This window comes from Argiope bruennichi, chromosome 4, assembly GCF_947563725.1.
Source record: "Argiope bruennichi chromosome 4, qqArgBrue1.1, whole genome shotgun sequence".
NCBI classification, from domain to species: Eukaryota; Metazoa; Arthropoda; class Arachnida; order Araneae; family Araneidae; genus Argiope; species Argiope bruennichi.
The window spans coordinates 580973-599106 of record NC_079154.1 but is presented as its reverse complement, the minus strand read 5'-3'; the positions used below and the strand labels follow the sequence as shown (position 1 = coordinate 599106).

The window sequence follows — 18134 nt, the reverse complement described above, 5'->3', positions numbered from 1 at the left end:
TAAAATTCCCAACAGACTCGATTTATAACTTTTGTTGCAATTTCAGGTACTCCATAAAATTGCAAGGTGGGAGATTATGTAAGCGTCATACTAGTTGCAACTCAACTCCGCTCCAAAGTGTAATTAATTCAGACTTCGCTTTCTCGATGTAAATATGCTTTCGAAACTTTGCTATGTAAATAATCGCAAATAAAGTGTTCTCTCATATCACATCCATAGTAATTATTGAAGATATTTTACACATGTGTTAAAATTATATTTCTCCACGTTTAGTTTGCAGTAATAGTTAACTTTTTCATTTTAACTTTTGCCAATATTATGTAGTAAGTTGATAACAGCTAATTTTTACTATGCATGCATAACGTGCTCGTGCAAGTTAAATTTTATTTTTATTTTGTACGAAATAAATTGTTAGAAAATATGGTTAAAATATGTTTTTAAAACTTCATTAAAAATAGTGACTTTATCTGTCACGAAAAGCACTTTCACTTCTTCTGAGACAACTCAACTCCTGGAATTCCTGAAAACAAATTCAAAAAAACCTCTTTTTTTTTTCGGTGAACTTTACGATGTGTGGTGTTACAGCTCCATAGCATATGTTTATACTAAAAATCCTGTATATAATTCTGTAAATAATTTCAACTTATTAAATGTCTTAGTATTTTTTAGATTGGCTCTCTTCAGTGTTGATGACTGATTGATTTAATTTAATAGCAACTCGCATAAATGTCGATTCGTACGTTCGATGTGACTTCATTTCAGCGCGAAAAGAGCGATCGCAGGCGAGGTGAGTAATCCACGTTCAATTTCATTGCTCATCAATTTTTCGATTGCCACATAATTTGGCGCCCGAACAGGGACGCTGGAATTGAGTCATAATATATGTTTCGATAACTGGTAAAAAGGATTTATTTGGAACTCTTGCTGTTTAAATATTTAACTGGCTCATTAAATGAATATTTGAAATATATTAAAAGAAAGTGATTCGAATATTTTGAATATCTAATGAGAATATATATCTACTTTGGATTTAAACAGTAAGCGAACATTGATAAAATTGAAGAGAGTATTTTAAAACGATATTATTAAGAAATTGCTCTATTGATAAAGTTGAACTGAATATATTTGATATAATTTGGATTAGAGTATAGTTTGGCAAAATTTTAGAGAATACAGGATTTAATAATGATCTAGAATGGTTAAATTTTATTCGATTCTGATAACCATATTGTGCATTTCTTTATGAACAGAATTTATTGAATTGAATATTACATTTTATTTTTGAATAAGAGTGTATGTTGTATTGAGTATCTATTCACAGTTTCATTAGCCTTTAAGTTAGTACATTAACATTAAAAATGGAAACATTAATTAAACTGAGAGGCTCTTATCGTGGCTGTTTTACTAAATTTATTGAAAAATTGGAATTATTTTTGAAAACGAAAGGAGATGATTCTGATTTGTATTTTAGTAACTTGAGTCAGTTAACCGAGAAATATTTGAAAATTCAAAACTTAGATAAAGATATACTTGATTTAATCAAGAGTGATGTTACGTGTACCGAGAGAAGCATATGTGACGAAATCGAAAGTGCCGAATCTTATGAAGATAAATTCATATATTTTAAAACGAAACTAGAACGCTGCATAAATAGATCTGACAGTGAAATTGATGCACATTCAATTAGTGAAAAAAGAAATTTTAAGTTGCCTAAGATTGAATTGCAAAAATTTGATGGGACTTTAAAGGACTGGTTATTTTTCTGGGGATTATTCAAAAAAATAGATTCAGATCCTGATATTTCGAATGAAGATAAATATCAGTACTTGATACAGTCAGCCCTTAAAGGTTCAAGAGCTAGAGAGGTAGTCGAGTCTTCCCCCCCATGGCTGAAAACTATAAAGACATCGAATGTTTAAAAGTGCGTTTCGGAAGAGAGGATGTCTTAGCGGAGGTCTATGTAAGGGAACTTTTGAGCTTGGTATTAAATAATACTCTGAATAATGAACAGAAACTTCTGTTAATTAAATTGTACGACAGAATCGAAACTCAGCTAAGATCTTTGAAGATGCTGGGTGTAACAAGTGATAAGTATGCGTCCATGCTTTACCCTTTGGTCGAGTCATGTTTGCCTATTGATCTTTTACGAATTTGGGAACGACATTTGTCTTCGATAACATTTAAATCAGATGAGATATTTAACAAGTTAGAAACATTAATGAAATTCCTTGGAAATGAAATTGAGAGTGAAGAGAAGATTAACTTAGCCAAAAGTGGGTTTGGGCTAGAACATAAGATCAAGAAAAATCAAGCAATTAAGTCTTCTTTTAATCGTAATAAAAATATTACCACGGGCATGTAACTATATCTCAGTACAAAGCAATACAGCCTCGAAGAATTCTCAATGTATATTCTGTGATAAGAATCCTTTTAGTGCTGACTGTAGATATGCTCACAGTTTACCAGGTGATCAAAGGAAAGATATTTTAAGGAAAAAAGGTGGTTGCTTTAGGTGTTTGAAAATTAATCATATTTCTATCTCTTGTAAATCCAGAATCAAATGTTTAAACTGTGGAAGATTACATCATCCTCTTTTATGCAATAATAATCAAACCCAGTCTCCCAAGGAAATAACAAAATCTAAACCTGTTAATGATATTCCCGTAGAAGATCAGACGCTGTCAAATGTTTCGTCTTCATCTCATGTTTTGTTGCAGACTCTTGTAGTTCACTTAAGAGGAGAAAAGGGTAAAGTGAAGACTAGAGCAATAATTGACTCAGCTTCTCAAAGATCGTACATTTTGAAAAGTATGGCGCAGAGATTGAATTACCAACCCCACCGAAGAGAAAGTCTGCGACATTCCTTGTTTGGTGGAGCGAGTACAGAGGTCTGTCATCACGAGGTTTATAGAGCATTCCTCACGGACTTCGATCTGACTTACAACTGTAACTTTGAAGTCCTCGGCCAAGAAACAATCTGTGCAACAATCCCACCCGTTGCGGATGGTATGTGGATGAAAGAACTTTCAGAAAACAATATCCATTTGAGTGATCAACACCATGGACCCATAGAATTAGTGATTGGAGCAGATGTTGCCGGAAAGCTTCTGACCGGAGGTTATAAGCTCTTACCTTCTGGTTTAGTTGCAATCGAAACAAAATTAGGATGGACGGTCATGGGTCGTACAGGAAGAGAAAAGGGAGATGGAAACACAGATCTGATTGTTACTTCAATGCTGGCTGGAGGAATTTCTGAAACAGATTTATGGAATCTTGATATCATAGGAATCAAAGATCTAGCTGAAAAACAATCAAAGACGGAGAAGGAAGAAGCATCCATGCAGTATTTCTTGAAAACACTGAAGAGACTTCCTGATGGCCGGTATGAAGTGTCTCCTCCCTGGTTGGAAGGGATGCAGCCACCTGCCAATAATAGAATGATTGCGGAAAGAAGACTCAAGGGAACAATTAAGATTCTTCAAGCAAAGAATTTGCTAGAGAGCTATGAAGATGTCTTCCAAGAATATCTGAAAGAAGAAATAATAGAACCTGTGGATATAACAAGATTAGATGATCTTCTTCGCACATACTGACCTCATCGGGCCGTGATCAAAGAGAATTCAACAACAAAGATTTGAGCGGTATTTGATGCTTCAGCAAAGCTGGAGAATGAATTATCTCTGAACAGCTGTCTTGAAAAAGGACCTAATTTAGTGGAACTGATTCCAAGCATTTTGAATAGATTCCGACTTGGAGCTTTTGGCATAATCGCTGATATCAAGAAAGCATTTCTCCAGATAAGTATTAGCGACAAGGACAGAGAATATCTAAGATTTTTATGTTTTGAAAACGGAGATCCTGATAAATTGAAGATTTATCGCCATAAACGTGTGGTATTTGGAATAAGGGCAAGTCCTTTCCTCCTTGGCGCGACTATTTCGTACCATCGAGATCATGTTCCTGAACATCTTCAAGGGGTAGCGAAAAAACTGAAGACTTCTATGTATGTTGACAATTGTGTCACAAGTTTAGATTCCATAGAAGAAGTAGAAGCCTTTATTGAACACTCAAAGGAAATAATGATGAGTGCTAAATTTGATTTGAAAGGATGGAGATTTAATAAGGATAAATCTACCTTCCACCGAACTGGCGAAAAATCCCCTGCGCATGAAGAAAACGTCTCAGTGTTGGGACTTGAATGGAACCCAGAAGATGACACATTAAGATGTGCTTATAAAAAGATATTTTTGAGGCAATTCCATTAACTAAAAGATCAATATTGTCATCAGCAAATCAGCTGTTTCACCGTCTTGGAATATTGAGTCCTGTGACTGTAAGATTTAAAATTTTGATGCAAGACTGTTGGAGAGCTAAATTGTCTTGGGATGCTGAACTGTCTGATGAACTTGCCAAAAAGTTTTTGAAACTGAAAAGAGATTTAACTTATGTTGATAATTTAACGATCCATAGAAGACCGGTAATAAATCTTAAAGAAAGAAACAATCTATCATTCCACGTTTTCTGTGACGCCTCTCAATTAGCGTATGCAACCTGCATATATTTGAGAAGCGAAAATTAAGAGGAGGTTTCCTGCCAACTCGTACAGTCACGATCCCGAGTAGCTCCATTGAAACCTGCAACAGTTTCCAGACTGGAATTGCTCGCATGTACTATAGGAATACGCCTCATGACAACAATCAAACGAGATTTACACATGGAAGATGTAACTACATTTTATTGGACGTATTCAATGAATGTTTTACATTGGATTAGAAATGAAGAAGATTCGGGAGTTTTTGTCATGAACCGTGTTAGAGAAATAAGAAACTATAGTTCAAAAGGTGAGTGGAATCATATTCCTGGAACATTCAATCCAGCTGACTTACCTTTAAGAGGATGTTCTGTGGTCACTCTATTAAGTCAACACTGGCATGATTCAGCCCATCTTGGCTGAAGCAAGATGAGAAATATTGGGCAGTTAGTGAAGCTATGGTCGATAAAGAAATCATAAATTCGGAGAAGAAAAAGACTATAGTTACTTTGGCAGTTACAAAGAATGAAGAATTCGATTACTTAACCAATATTTCATCTTTCGAGAAGATCGTGAGAATTATAGCCTGGATACTTAGATTTGTCAGAAATTGTAAAAAGGCGACTCTGTACACCTCACAAAATTTGGAAATTGAAGAACTGGCAGAAGCTGAAACCATAATTTGGAAAATTATGCAAAAAGACCTCATTTAGAACAGTCAGTGAAGAAAGACTTCGAAACCTTCGCCCGTTCTTTGATCCAAAAGGTTCTCATTAGAATCAAGGAACAGCTCTTAATGTGGAAGGATTTTGAAAATTTCAAATATCCTATCCTTCTACCTCCTGATCATATGGCAGTTCGTAAAATGACTATGCATAGACACAAAACTCTATCTCATTGTGGAATTCAGACTTTAATGTCAAGTTTGAGAGAACATTATTGGCAGCTTAGAAGTTATGGGAAAAAATCACAAAACAGCTATCTCTTTTCCATAGGAGATATAGTCTTATTAGAAACCACGGCTAAAAGAATCAGTTGGCCTCTTGGAAAAGTGGTCGAATTAATCAAAGGAAAAGACGGAATAGTGCGTTTTGTCAAAGTTCGCACCAAGCAAGGAGACTTATTTCGACCTATTCAGCGCCTCTATCCTCTTGAAGTAAGTTCTTTCATTGACAGAGATCTTCGCAAGCTCCCGCCAGTTGTGACGAAGGAGTGAACCATAATCCGAGTGATTCATCAGCACCAGTGCCCGTCTCTCAGGAAACAGCATCGCCATTGCCTGTCTCTCCGGAAAAACTATTACCCACTTCTCAACCTCGGCGAATCAACCGCTATGGCCGAACTCTACGTGCTCCTCATCGTTTGGATCTCTAGAACATTTCTTCTTTGAGAATTGAGTTCCAGTGTGGTGAAACTCAAGGTGGGGAGTATGTTATGTCACGAAAAGCACTTTCACTTCTTCTGAGACAACTCAACTCCTGGAATTCCTGAAAACGAAATCGAAAAAACCTCTTTTTTTTTTCGGCGAACTTTACGATGTGGGGTGTTACAGCTCCATCGCATATGTTTATACTAAAAATCCTGTATATAATTCTGTAAATAATTTCAACTTATTAAATGTCTTAGTATTTTTTAGATTGGCTCTCTTCAGTGTTGATGACTGACTGATTGATTTAATTTAATAGCAACTCGCATAAATGTCGATCCGTACGTTCAATGTGACTTCATTTCAGCGCGAAAAGAGCGATCGCAGGCGAGGTGAGTAACCCATGTTCAATTTCATTGCTCATCAATTTTTCGATTGCCACATTATCTATAAATCAAAACATTGGTATCATTGAATAGATAATTTTTTAAACTCTTAAGATAATGTAAAAATCATTTTTGTGCTGTAACATTTGTCAAAATCATCGCGGGAAAATGCCAACATTTCGCTTAATTTTTAATTAATTAAAATTAAAAAATAATCGCTCCACGGTGCGCATTCCCATATTTCAAATTATGCCTGCTTTGCATTTATATGTAGAACACCAACACAGCGAATCGAAGTCATCGCTGGCGCCGAAAATTGGATGTAATCTTCATTTTGAATTCAGATCACCAATGGAAGCCAAATTTTAAGTCTGGTCATTGAAGAAAGATTTAAAGACCCATGAATTAATTGGACTAATTGAAAATTATTTAAATTTCATTTGAAGTGCATCTTCAAGCAATAAATTCTTTTATGTTAATTTCTAAAAGTTGATAACTTCTATAATTTGAATTACGTTTTCTTTTTTATACACATCTTCAGATTGAGATTCCAAACAATTCATTTAATTTCTTAAACATCGTGGTTTCTTTTTAAAAACTTTTATAGAAAAATGTATAATGCATGGTAGTTTCACTTTTAAGCCATTTAATGAAGAAAGAATGCCATCAGAAACATAACTTGTAAAAAAAAACCAAGTCTCGCAACTCAGTTCTTCTATCGTAAAAAGTTGTGAGATCCATGTAATACCAAGTCGGTCAATTTATTCAGTCCCTACTTAAGGGTCCTTCTGTCTTAAGTTATTACGTAATTAGCTAACCTAACAACATCTTATAGTGACCATATCAATATTAAAAATCTTTTATGGTTTAAATAAATAGATTGACTTGGCAATCCCACTAGACAATCTAATTTAATATAATATGTTAATGTAATCTAATTTAATGCAAAGATACAATGTGTTTTCATGCGATGACCAAGTCAATCTATTTATTTAAACCATAAAAGATTTTTAATATTGATATGGTCACTATAAGATGTTGTTAGGTTAGCTAATTACGTAATAACTTAAGACAGAAGGACCCTTAAGTAGGGACTGAATAAATTGACCGACTTGGTATTACATGGATCTCACAACTTTTTACGATAGAAGAACTGAGTTGCGAGACTTGGTTTTTTTTACAAGTTATGTTTTTGATGGCATCTCATTTCTTTTTGTAGATAGTCATTTTTGTATGGATGGAGTACGTCAATATTTCGACTTAACATGACTTTTACTCCTATTTTTATAATTATGTTCTCTTCCAGGCCTGCAGTCATAGAAGCATCGTCTTCATATTTTTTTATGCATTCACGAGCTCTTTTTGTGAGGTATCTGTGGCAATCTATGCTATCTACAGATATAAGTTTTATTTCTGGATGCTGTCGGATGCCAAGCCAGTGATCCCAGAGCTTAGTGACAAACGTGGCGACCATTTGGCGACTTGGCGATGAATTTGCCGACAAAATGGATAATGCTCGAAACTTCGAGAAATTTATCGATCCGTCCATTATTATGCGCATATTTTAGTTTTTCCTTGATTTATATACTAAACACTAATTGTATTCTAAATTTGAAACTTCTATGTCTGCTAGAAGTGCCTTAGAGTTTTGATGATCGGTCAGTCAGTCAGTCAGTGACAAAATTCACAAACTTTGACTAGTTATAATTCTTAAACTACTGGTTCAAATTTAATGAAATTTGAAATATACCGTGTTTATATAATGCCTGATTGGTTATTGAAAATTCAGGCTTCTAGTTTTATCCACAACGAAGTTACAGGGGTTCGAAAATGGCCTGAACTGCTTCGAGAAAAGGAGGGTACGGCCGTACCGCTTGTTTTTGCTCGACTTGGCGGGGGCACTGCCGTGCCCCTTATATTTTTAAAGTATGATGCTTTAGTTTGTGAACCAAATTATAAAAGCATTTTTTTTTACTTCGGGTACTTACCAAAAGAACAATTTTTGACACATCAACCAGAAAGATCAATTAAAAGATGCGATGATTGCAGCACACACACACAAAAAAGGCATTACTCATTGATAGGATTTGTTCAATTTGCCAAGTACCTTTATACTTAGCGCAAAAAATAAAAATAAATAAATAAAAAATTATTTTATTTCAGTAATTCAGAATATTATTTTGATACATCGAGAAAATTTTTTAATTAAAAAAATTAGAATGATTTTTTGTTGCAATTCATTATTTTAATTGCTCTCTGTTATTTATTTAAATCTTAATTGTTAGTTTGCTTTAAATGTTTGAAAATTTGATATTAAATAGTAAAATTTTGATTAATTTTATATAATTAAAAATATTATTATTAGAAAACGTGAAAGCATTATGGTATTAAATAGGCATAACCCATTAAAAGGAACAGGATTTTTTTTTGTTCAAATTTTAAATGTTATCATTAATTACCCTTTGACAGGTGGTGGGATAGCCTCCGTCCACCTCCTTTAAGATTTTTTTAAAAAAATAAACTTGTTGCTTATTCTCCATAAAAATTTCCTTATATATTCAAATATCTCTTTTATATTTAAAAAAAAATTAGTAACATTTAAAATTAATTGCAACGTCCTAAAATAATTTTAAATTAATGTCTTTTTTCAAACCATGAAATTTAGCAATTCCGTTTAAATAAAAATTTGCGAAACTATAGATATTTATATTTTTTGCAAGTTTCCATCATATATGTACAAAATTATGTTATTAGTTTTTCATTGTTTTCTTTTTAAATGAAATTTACTTCGTCTGCTCGAATTATCTGAATGTCCCTTTTATTTTGTCACTTCCTCTTGCTTTTGAAAATTTATCCCATCTTTCACATGGCGCGCTCTGTTGTGCATCGCATGGGTCAGTTGCGGAGTGCAATAAAAGTGAGACGTGCATTGCTTCCCCTTGCAGAAATTTGCCACGAAGGGGCGCTCAAGTGATGCTTTCCATTAAACTTAGCGTCCAACAACGGGTTTTCGAATGTGGTTTCTTTGATTACAAGCACAAGTACCGACAACGAAAACTAACTCCCTAAGAATTGATCAGATTTTATTAATGAAATGCATGAGGCTAGATTTTTCTGAATTTCTCAAAAACAAACAAACAAAAAAAAAAACAATATCTATCAAAATATCATGTCAGATTTTAGAGTTGCTTGTTCGTTTTTCTTTTAAAACCGTCCCTATCATCAACACCACAAAAACTGTTTTAGCATAATCGAAGGTATGGGCGCCGATTGCAGAAGATCGGTAACCTGATTTTAAAAGCAGTTGTAAGAAGCGCAAACCAAATCTGGAAATGAAAATGAAAGACCTTCGAAAATGCATATGCACCCCCGTCCCCCCCCCCCGAAAAGAAAAGGAAATCACCCAAGAGGAAATAAAAAATTATTGTAGCGAATCTTTTGTTTTGGGATTTTCAGGGTGAATACTGGTATCTCCGCCTTCCCCACCTGTGCGCCATCCCATTCGTCATCATATGGAAGGTTGCCTGTCCGAGTCCACCCTTCGTATTTCCCCCTAATATGCCAAGGTTTTACATGTGCTTTGAAAAAGTTAGCTTTTATGAACGTATTGCCATCACGTTGACAAAAACTCAAATTAAAAGTTTAAGTTAGCTCTTACTGCAAACAAAATTTAGAAAAGTGTCATGTTAAAAATGCGTTTGTGTGAACTGAAATAAATGCGAAACATGATATTTTCTAACAAATAAATGAAATAAAAAGTTTTTTTGTGAAATTTTAAAATGTCTCTATTATTCATTCATTCATTCTAAAGAATTAAAAGCAGTCCTCTTTAATCTGGTCGCAGGAGCTCATTTCTAAATCTTTAGCAATAAGCATATATATCTAAGAAAATGGTCTAAAAATTAAAAAAAAAAATGTTATTTGATGCATTTGTGTCAATAAATATTATGATGAATTCGGTTGCGTCTTGCACTTAATTCATTTAAATTATATATGACAAAATCACATACCCTCCTTAATCACTTTTCATCACACTGTTTTCACTCAGTTCTAAGCATTATCGTAAATCTCACTGCAGTTCGAATGGCAATCGACTCTCTTTCACTCATACAATGCTACAAATGTTTAAGTCATTTTTATGACCAACATCCGCATCTTGATAAACGACATCTCTCCTCAAATTGTGAGGCCGAAAGGGTGGTTGGACATTATCCAGCGATCTCCGTCCTTCCTTGCGTTTTTGTATGCCGTTTTCATTTGCTTTTCTATGAAAACTCTTGAAGACACTGTCATATAAAGCGATGAGTAATTTTATTCAATCCTCTTTTGCAGCCAGACTCTTCATTTTGCATTTTTTATAGTCGCTTTTTTTCCCCCCATTTCTGAAAATCACTGAAAGAAGAAAATTCGGCAGTATTTTCGGATCACGGATGTCTTTATAACGGTTTAAGATATCCAATCTGAAAAAATTATTATGGCAAAAGATGTATATGTGACATTATATATCTGCATCAAGATCATGTTTTTCATGGCTGCGGTAACTTAGACGATATAATTTATTAAAGTGTCGTTGTTGAATTCATAATTGAACTCTGTGTCTAACTACAGTTAATCTATACGAGATTCCGTTACATAAAATTTCAAACTTCTGTAATGTTTATATTTTTGTTTTATCTCGTTGTCGGCAATTTGACGCGTCACTCCTGTCAAGATGGATTTGGGATCATATATTGTCGTAACTGATCCAATGATCAATTTAAAAATTAATATGTAGGGACTATGCTTTGTTTATAATAAAAACAGTGTCAAAATAGAGCGACAATAAACAACAGTATTGCAATGCGCAACGACTGTGCAGTGTGTTTTAAATAGACAGAAAGAGGGGAATTTTCATTGCGTTTGCGCGGGATTCTTCGCTATTTGTGGAGTTTCCGAAGACGCATGTGCGAAATAGTGCAGAAGAGCTTAGAATACAATTAACCTCTTAATTATTAATACTATTCGGAATGAGTGTCCAAAGAAAAAAATTTTTTTGTATGCGAGTAATTCAAAAAAAAATTGACAAAAGCATGCGAGTGAAAGATTTGATAAAACTATAAATTTTATCTGAATTTTAATATAATAAAATGATTTAACATATTTTATACCAATATAATTTCGAAAAATCCGTTAAAATCAAAGATTTTTTTTAAAGTTTTATTGTTGTGCAAAAATAGGCTTAGAGCGGAAATATGCTTCTAAACATAAACGTTTGGAAAAATTAAGAAAAAAAAGCATTAAAATGTTGTTTCTATTTTAATTAATTTAAAAATCCTTTCTCCATATGTATTTACTATCCAATAGTATGCCCTGTTTTGCAAAGTATTTTGAATGATTTCTTGCATCATGCATGTCATTATTAAGTTCAAATGTTTCGTATGAATTTCTACATTGCATATATCCTGCATGTTTGATAGAAAAAAAATCATTAAAAAATAGATAATAAATAGATAATTCAGCATTTCCAAACATTTAAGAATTTATGCACATTTTTTTTTCAGAAGTTGTGATCACACGGTTTGCAGAAACACATTTATAAAAAGATTTATCTTTCACTCCGGTTACATAGAAACTTTCAGAGAAAACCATGTCATTTGCGAAGCACGGTCAAAGCTATTTAGTTTTCCATTCCAATTTGTAACTTCCAAAGAATAATCAAATATTGTTTGTCTAATTTTCGAAACACTTTGTAATGTTTTGCTCAAGAACGAAATTTTGCATTAAAAGACGTTTGCAAGCTTCTTTGCGATTCTAGAATATAGTACGTTCTATTTCTTGAGTTGGATGCGTTTGGACTAAGAAGCGTCAGGTGCACGAGCTTTTAAAATCTATTTATTAAAGTTTCAGCTACTAAACGAGAGCAGTTTATTCAGTGAAAATAACTTAACATCTTCACAACGGCCCCACAGCATATCGACCAACTGCCGCTGATGTGGGAAAGCCACTCAGGAGGTCTGCGCTGCGACGTCAAAATCATAACAGCCCTCTAACGGAGAAATTCGGAAGGTCATATTGTTGGAAGCAATGTGCTCTGCTCAGAGTGTCTTCTTTACATGAGAATTGTATCTCTGGGTGGGGTTAAAAGGCAGCAGTTCCAACGTTAAGATAATTTTAGAAAAAGTTTCGAAATGAAAAACATACACGGGTAACTCGTTAACATTATTTCTTTTCTTGCTTTATGTGCTCATCTCCTATCAGTTTTTAAGAGAGAAAAAAACTTTGGAAAAATGCATTCTAATACATAAATATTATCATTATATAACTAAAGTAAACACCATTATCTTATTTATCCTTCTTTAAAGCAGTCCATTTTGATATAAGAATAACTTTTAGAAAAGTAATTCCTTTGTTACAAATTGATTCGCTTTGGTGACTTGCCAAGTATGCCTGTCATTGGGTTTTATATGTCTTGATTTGTCAACTTAAATAAACAAGATTTTTTTTATTTCATATTATGATAGACAAATAAAATATTCTGCATTCAATCTTTTATATTTTAAAATTCGTATTTTGAGACAGACTTAGTCCGCACTATAAGAACATCCTTTTTTTCTCAGTTACCTGCCGAATGAAGGGCCTGCGATATCTCTTAAAATGTGGATCCTTATATCCAAACAAAAATGAAGCGAAATTCAAGCAGTTTTAAGAAAGAATCAGTATAATTTACGAAAATATTACAACGATCACCTATCCATGAATCATTTAATATATTCTCTGAGATGTTCTCACTGTTGCAATAAAAATTTATTAAAAAAATAGCAAAGAAAGAAAACATCAAATCGGAAAAGTAACGAACTACTTTTATTTTTGAAATCGAGTAAACAAGGACATTCATAAATGTGCAATTCATAAAAATCAAAATCAGCCCGTTCTTCTCAAATTTCGATGCCTCTACTAGAGCACCTTCAATGATGACTCCAGACACCACCCGCCGTCGTTGCATTGATTCAACTAGCATCGAATAGTTCCGCTCTGGAGAACTGAGAAAACTTACGTTTCTTCTCACCTGAACGAGTATTTTTCTCGGTAGCTTTAAAAAAAAATGCCTTTTTTTTAATCATTATGTGACAAATATAAACAGAACTTAACTTCAATTGACTTGACGAGAGCCTAGATGTATTGCCTGTCAATCCGGTTTCTGACTATGGAAGAGATGTCTCAATCTTTTTCAAAAGAAAGAATACGATTTTCCCCATTTCAGACGATTCTCTTTTCGGTCGAGAAATCGTCTACAGGTTAAATGAAGCGAAACAGAAACATTGTATTGCCCAATAACATTCTTTTCTAAGTCTCTGGCTGGCATCCGATGGTTAGGTCACTTCAGAATGTATCGTAATCTGCTAAAGTAATCTAGCGTGGCATCACCTTGTTTACATTGCAAAGTCAGTACATGTTTTTCCTGTTGAACTGGGCATACAGATGTTAAGAATTCTATACTATGTGAAGTATTTCTTATTAATGTTATTGTGCGTCGATTAGGCAGTTTTCTGGTTGCCGGACTTTTCTTTATTTTTCACCTCTTCAGTTATTTCTCCCGATTCTTCTTTCAGCACTTTGATCCGTCTCTTCTGCAGCGGCATCTTGGACAACCACACCTGGGAAAACGAACAAAAAAATTCGCGCACAATTATTGAATTTCTACTCGGAGGGGAATTTATCTGTAGTATAATTTAAACTAGTATCATTTTGTAGTATAATTTATTTCAGTATTTTATTTAAAAAAACAGTAAGATGAATAGTATAAAAATGATTTATTTTGTCACTGTGAACCATCTAAAAGAATCCTTCATGAAACGTGCGATTTTTTTCAAGCATCGTAAAATAGGATAGAAAAACAGAAAATAAATATTTTAGTCTCTTGCTTGAATTAACTATTGAATAAGTTTATTCTGTAAAGTAAGACAGATTTTGAAACGATTATATCTGAGAAATTCATAAGCTCCCAAAAGGTGTTTCATTTAATATTTAGGAATGAAATATTAATTCGTCACATTAAACGGTGCCTTGAAATGGGCTTCATTTTGGTTTTGCACAGTTCATTTCGAAAAATTCAGATGCCATTTATTCTTTTTTACGTAAAATCAGTTTCGATACTCGATTGGAATAAACTTTTAACAAATATTTTCAGGGGTTGACAGAGATACTTCTGCAAAATAACACACGATTCGCGTGCACACATTCACACAGAAAGGAAATATTACACGGTTCATACGCCCATACTTTGACATTTCTGCTCATTCGATAATATTACCTAATTAGATATTTATATGAGCCCTGCTTATCGCGATTCTAATAAAAAATATGGGAATTAGGAGAAAAAAAAAGAGCATGGTCACCAATATAAAAACGTTGAATATATATATATATATATATATATATATATATATATATATATATATATATATATATATATATATATATATATATATATATATATATATATATATTGAAAGTGTGTGCATATATATATATTTGAATTCTGAAATGTGGGATTTTTTGTATTATAGTTCCAGGAGTTGTTTCAGAAAAATATCAAAATAAATGAATAAATAATAAAAACAGCAGACATTCTGCCCGTTGGAAAAATTTGAATATAAATTCCTTTCATTTCTTCTTCTTTTTTTATGGATGGCAAATGAAACACTTGGCACAATGACAGTAATCAGATTCGGAAGGTAGTAGGAATAAAGGAGAAGCACCCTGTACTCGTCGTTCTCCTCTTGCGAGACCGGGACGCAGTCGGACAGGAAGGGCACGAATTCCGTGGCAGAGAGCGAGATCTTGTTCTGCAGCGACAGGCGACGGTTGGTCAGCACCTGGAAGGAGATCATTCTCACAGCTAATTCTGAAGAAAGGAGAGGGCAATCTTAGCTGAGAAGATGAGTATGGACATTAAACAAAGCATTACTCGATAAATGGCAGGCATACAATGGGAACATAAATGAAGACGAATCGGTGCACGTCCTAATGGGTGTAAGAAACTCTTTTCTTTCCCTGGGGAAGCGCGAGCACAATGAGAGCTGCTTGTTGGCAGAAATGAAGTCGTCATCCGCTCCTTTTGCAGGAGGTGCAATGGATCCCGGAATCAAACTGGCATGTACATGAGTTGATTGCACGTTCGGAAGAATAACTCCCTTACGCATGGTTTTACATCGTGAAGCAATCTATCGCTGTCCTCGTTTCATTTCGTTCATTCGTAATTTTCCTGCATTTACTGCTAGCGCTGGAGCCATGCTCTGAAAAAATCTCGAATAAGATGTTGTTTAAGGCAATCTGCCAATAGTTTGTTATGCTACTTTTGAAAGATATGATGTTGAAAATTGACATTTTCTTACCAAAGATTTAAAGTTCAAAAGTGTTTGCCTTTCTTTTGTTGTGGGACGCTCATTTGCAGGAATATAGAGAATTTTGAGAAGGTTTTCTCAAAGTGTTGACCTGCTGCTGTAAAACAGGATGATAAATGTGGGGGGAAATGAGGAGGAAGGTCACAGATTGACCTCCTGTGGCTTAGGGACAACCGCCTCTAAGAGGATGCCAGTTCGGAGAATTTGTCAGTAATATGGATGGATTACAACAAATACAGTCAGCCACAACAAATACAGTCGATACTGCCTCGTTCAGTGGTCGCGTGGTGCTCGGCTGTACACAAGAAGAAGAAATTATGATGCTACTTCTTAAACTACTTTTGACACGTTTCTCAAGAAATTCTGATATTTTGTGACGTGTAAAATTTAGATAAAAAATGCAAAAAAATTATCTTGCTGTGAAATTTGGATTTGAATTTACAAATATTTGTTTCATGGATGGTATTGTTTCCTGTAACGCTGTAAATGCTGTAACGGTGGCATTGCACCTGAAACTTTTAAAACTATCTTAAAGTTTGCTATATTTTCAAAGCATTTCACGAATTTAAATCGCCTATTTTGCTTGTATTTCTTATAGTCTCAACTTTCTAATTAAAATTCTAATATTCAAAATTATGAATTCCTCATATATTTTTTTTTCTTTCTTTAAACAATTTCATAAATAAGGTACTAAGTGGAAAAACACAAATAAAAATCAATGCAGTGACATCGTTAAAAGATTAAATTCAATACAGGAAAAATAAATTTCATCATTTCGGCAACTATGATCTGGAAATACTCAGCATCTTGCTGCATTCCTATTGAAATAATAAAATCACTTATGCAATGATATTGCTGCAAAAAAAGTAACTTTGCATGCTTGGAAACTCATTTTCAAAACACAGAAGAAAAGCGCTTCTAGAGAGCGGAGGAAGGCTCAGAAGTGCTTCTTACCGAGAGTCGCAACAGGCAAGTAATGAGTCCGCAACCAAAATAAAACATTTATCGATTCTCCTTCAAATTCACATTTATACCATGGAAGCATTATTGAACAAAATGAATAAAAAAAGTCATAAATAAAATTTAGAAAAATCTTTTACGAATTTGTATTTGGTCACTTTTTACTTTGACTTTCAGCTAAAGCTATGTTGCAAAAGTTTCGCGCATTTGGTAAGCCTGCAGAAGTCAGAGAGGGAAGCTGAAATCTGATCATTACGTTTGATGCCGTTGTCAACGAATGAAGAGGGTTTCTGCAAAACAAGAATGGACGCGGTCAAAATTCTGCATAACGATTGTTTGGGAAAAAGTGCCGTGGTGCTGTAAATAGGGGAGGTTGAGGTATCTTGCAGTCAAAAAGCCACTTTCGTATTTAGATCTACCTAGTGGCATTTGTGAAGAATGGGTGAGTCACTCTTTCGGAGACGAAATGCACTCTCGTACCTGCTCCACGGCGTACTTTATGTGCTTTGCTGTGAAGCCATCCGACACGCCGCACAAGGTGCTGAGGCCGAGCTCCGAGGTGATGGTGCCTTTGCTTTTCAGTATCATCTCACTCCACAGTGCTGGAAAGGGAAGAAAAGGTGAAACAGGGAATAAAGCCAGGAGGACCGCTGAAGCAGATTTAGAAAAATGTTTTATATCTGCGATTCCTTGATTATAACTATTTCTTATAGTTTGGCTATTCATTCATAATATGATTAATAGTTAAGCTATAATGTTGAATGTATAATAACATTCAACAATTTTGTTAACCTTACTACCAGAAATATTTTTTTTAAAATTAGTTCGACTGTTACAAATGACTCCAGAGTTGAGGGAAGTCGGCACAGTAAAAACTACATTACTTTACTTTCTAATATTATTTTATGAATTAAAATGTCTAAAGCATTTTATAATTATTCTCAATGACCATAAATGGTATCAAGTGGCTTATAGTAAAATAAAGGTAAAATGACGTAACCCCTCAACATAAAAATCAATATGCATCAGAAGTTTTTGCACGAAAATGAAGAGATCCTTCCAGCCGCACACATTTCTTACCCACTTTTTGCGAAATAAGCACTGGAGCAAGCAGTAAGCATCCTCAAAGCTGTGGGTCGTGATGCCCTGTTTATATGTCTTGCTTTCGGGCCTGAGTATTCCTAGTTTGAAATTTGATTTCGTTGAAGGACTCTAATGTATATTAATCTTTCTGAACTCAATGTTGCGCGAAAGGAGGTGGGTGCCAGTATAGTGTAATGAATCAGCTTCTTCCTGGGTGACCACTGTGACATTCCTTTTTCCCACACTCGATAATGTACATTCCGGGCCATTCTTCATCAACGAAACTCCCACAGTGTTAAGTGCCTCCAGATTGCCAAATGGAAGACCCTCCTTTTAAGTACGGTCATCTGGCCATTTAGTGCTAATCCAGATAAGGAACCACACGTGCGTTTCCCAGGGAAATAAATCGTGTCTTCGAAAGGCGA

At 34.3% G+C, this 18134-nt stretch overlaps 1 protein-coding gene across 1 annotated transcript in view; it reads right to left on the bottom strand.

The window, feature by feature from the left end:
• Positions 1–13333: 13333 nt before the first annotated feature.
• Positions 13334–18134, bottom strand: part of LOC129965612 (dynein regulatory complex protein 11-like) — a 117920-nt gene continuing 113119 nt past the window's right edge. Inside the window, exons 17-19 of the mRNA XM_056079657.1 lie at positions 17107–17228; positions 15022–15138; positions 13334–13917 (exon numbers count right to left, since the gene is read on the bottom strand). Of these exons, the coding sequence (XP_055935632.1) occupies positions 13798–13917; positions 15022–15138; positions 17107–17228 (359 nt within the window). The 3' untranslated portion in view covers positions 13334–13797. The remainder of the gene's footprint in view (positions 13918–15021; positions 15139–17106; positions 17229–18134) is intronic.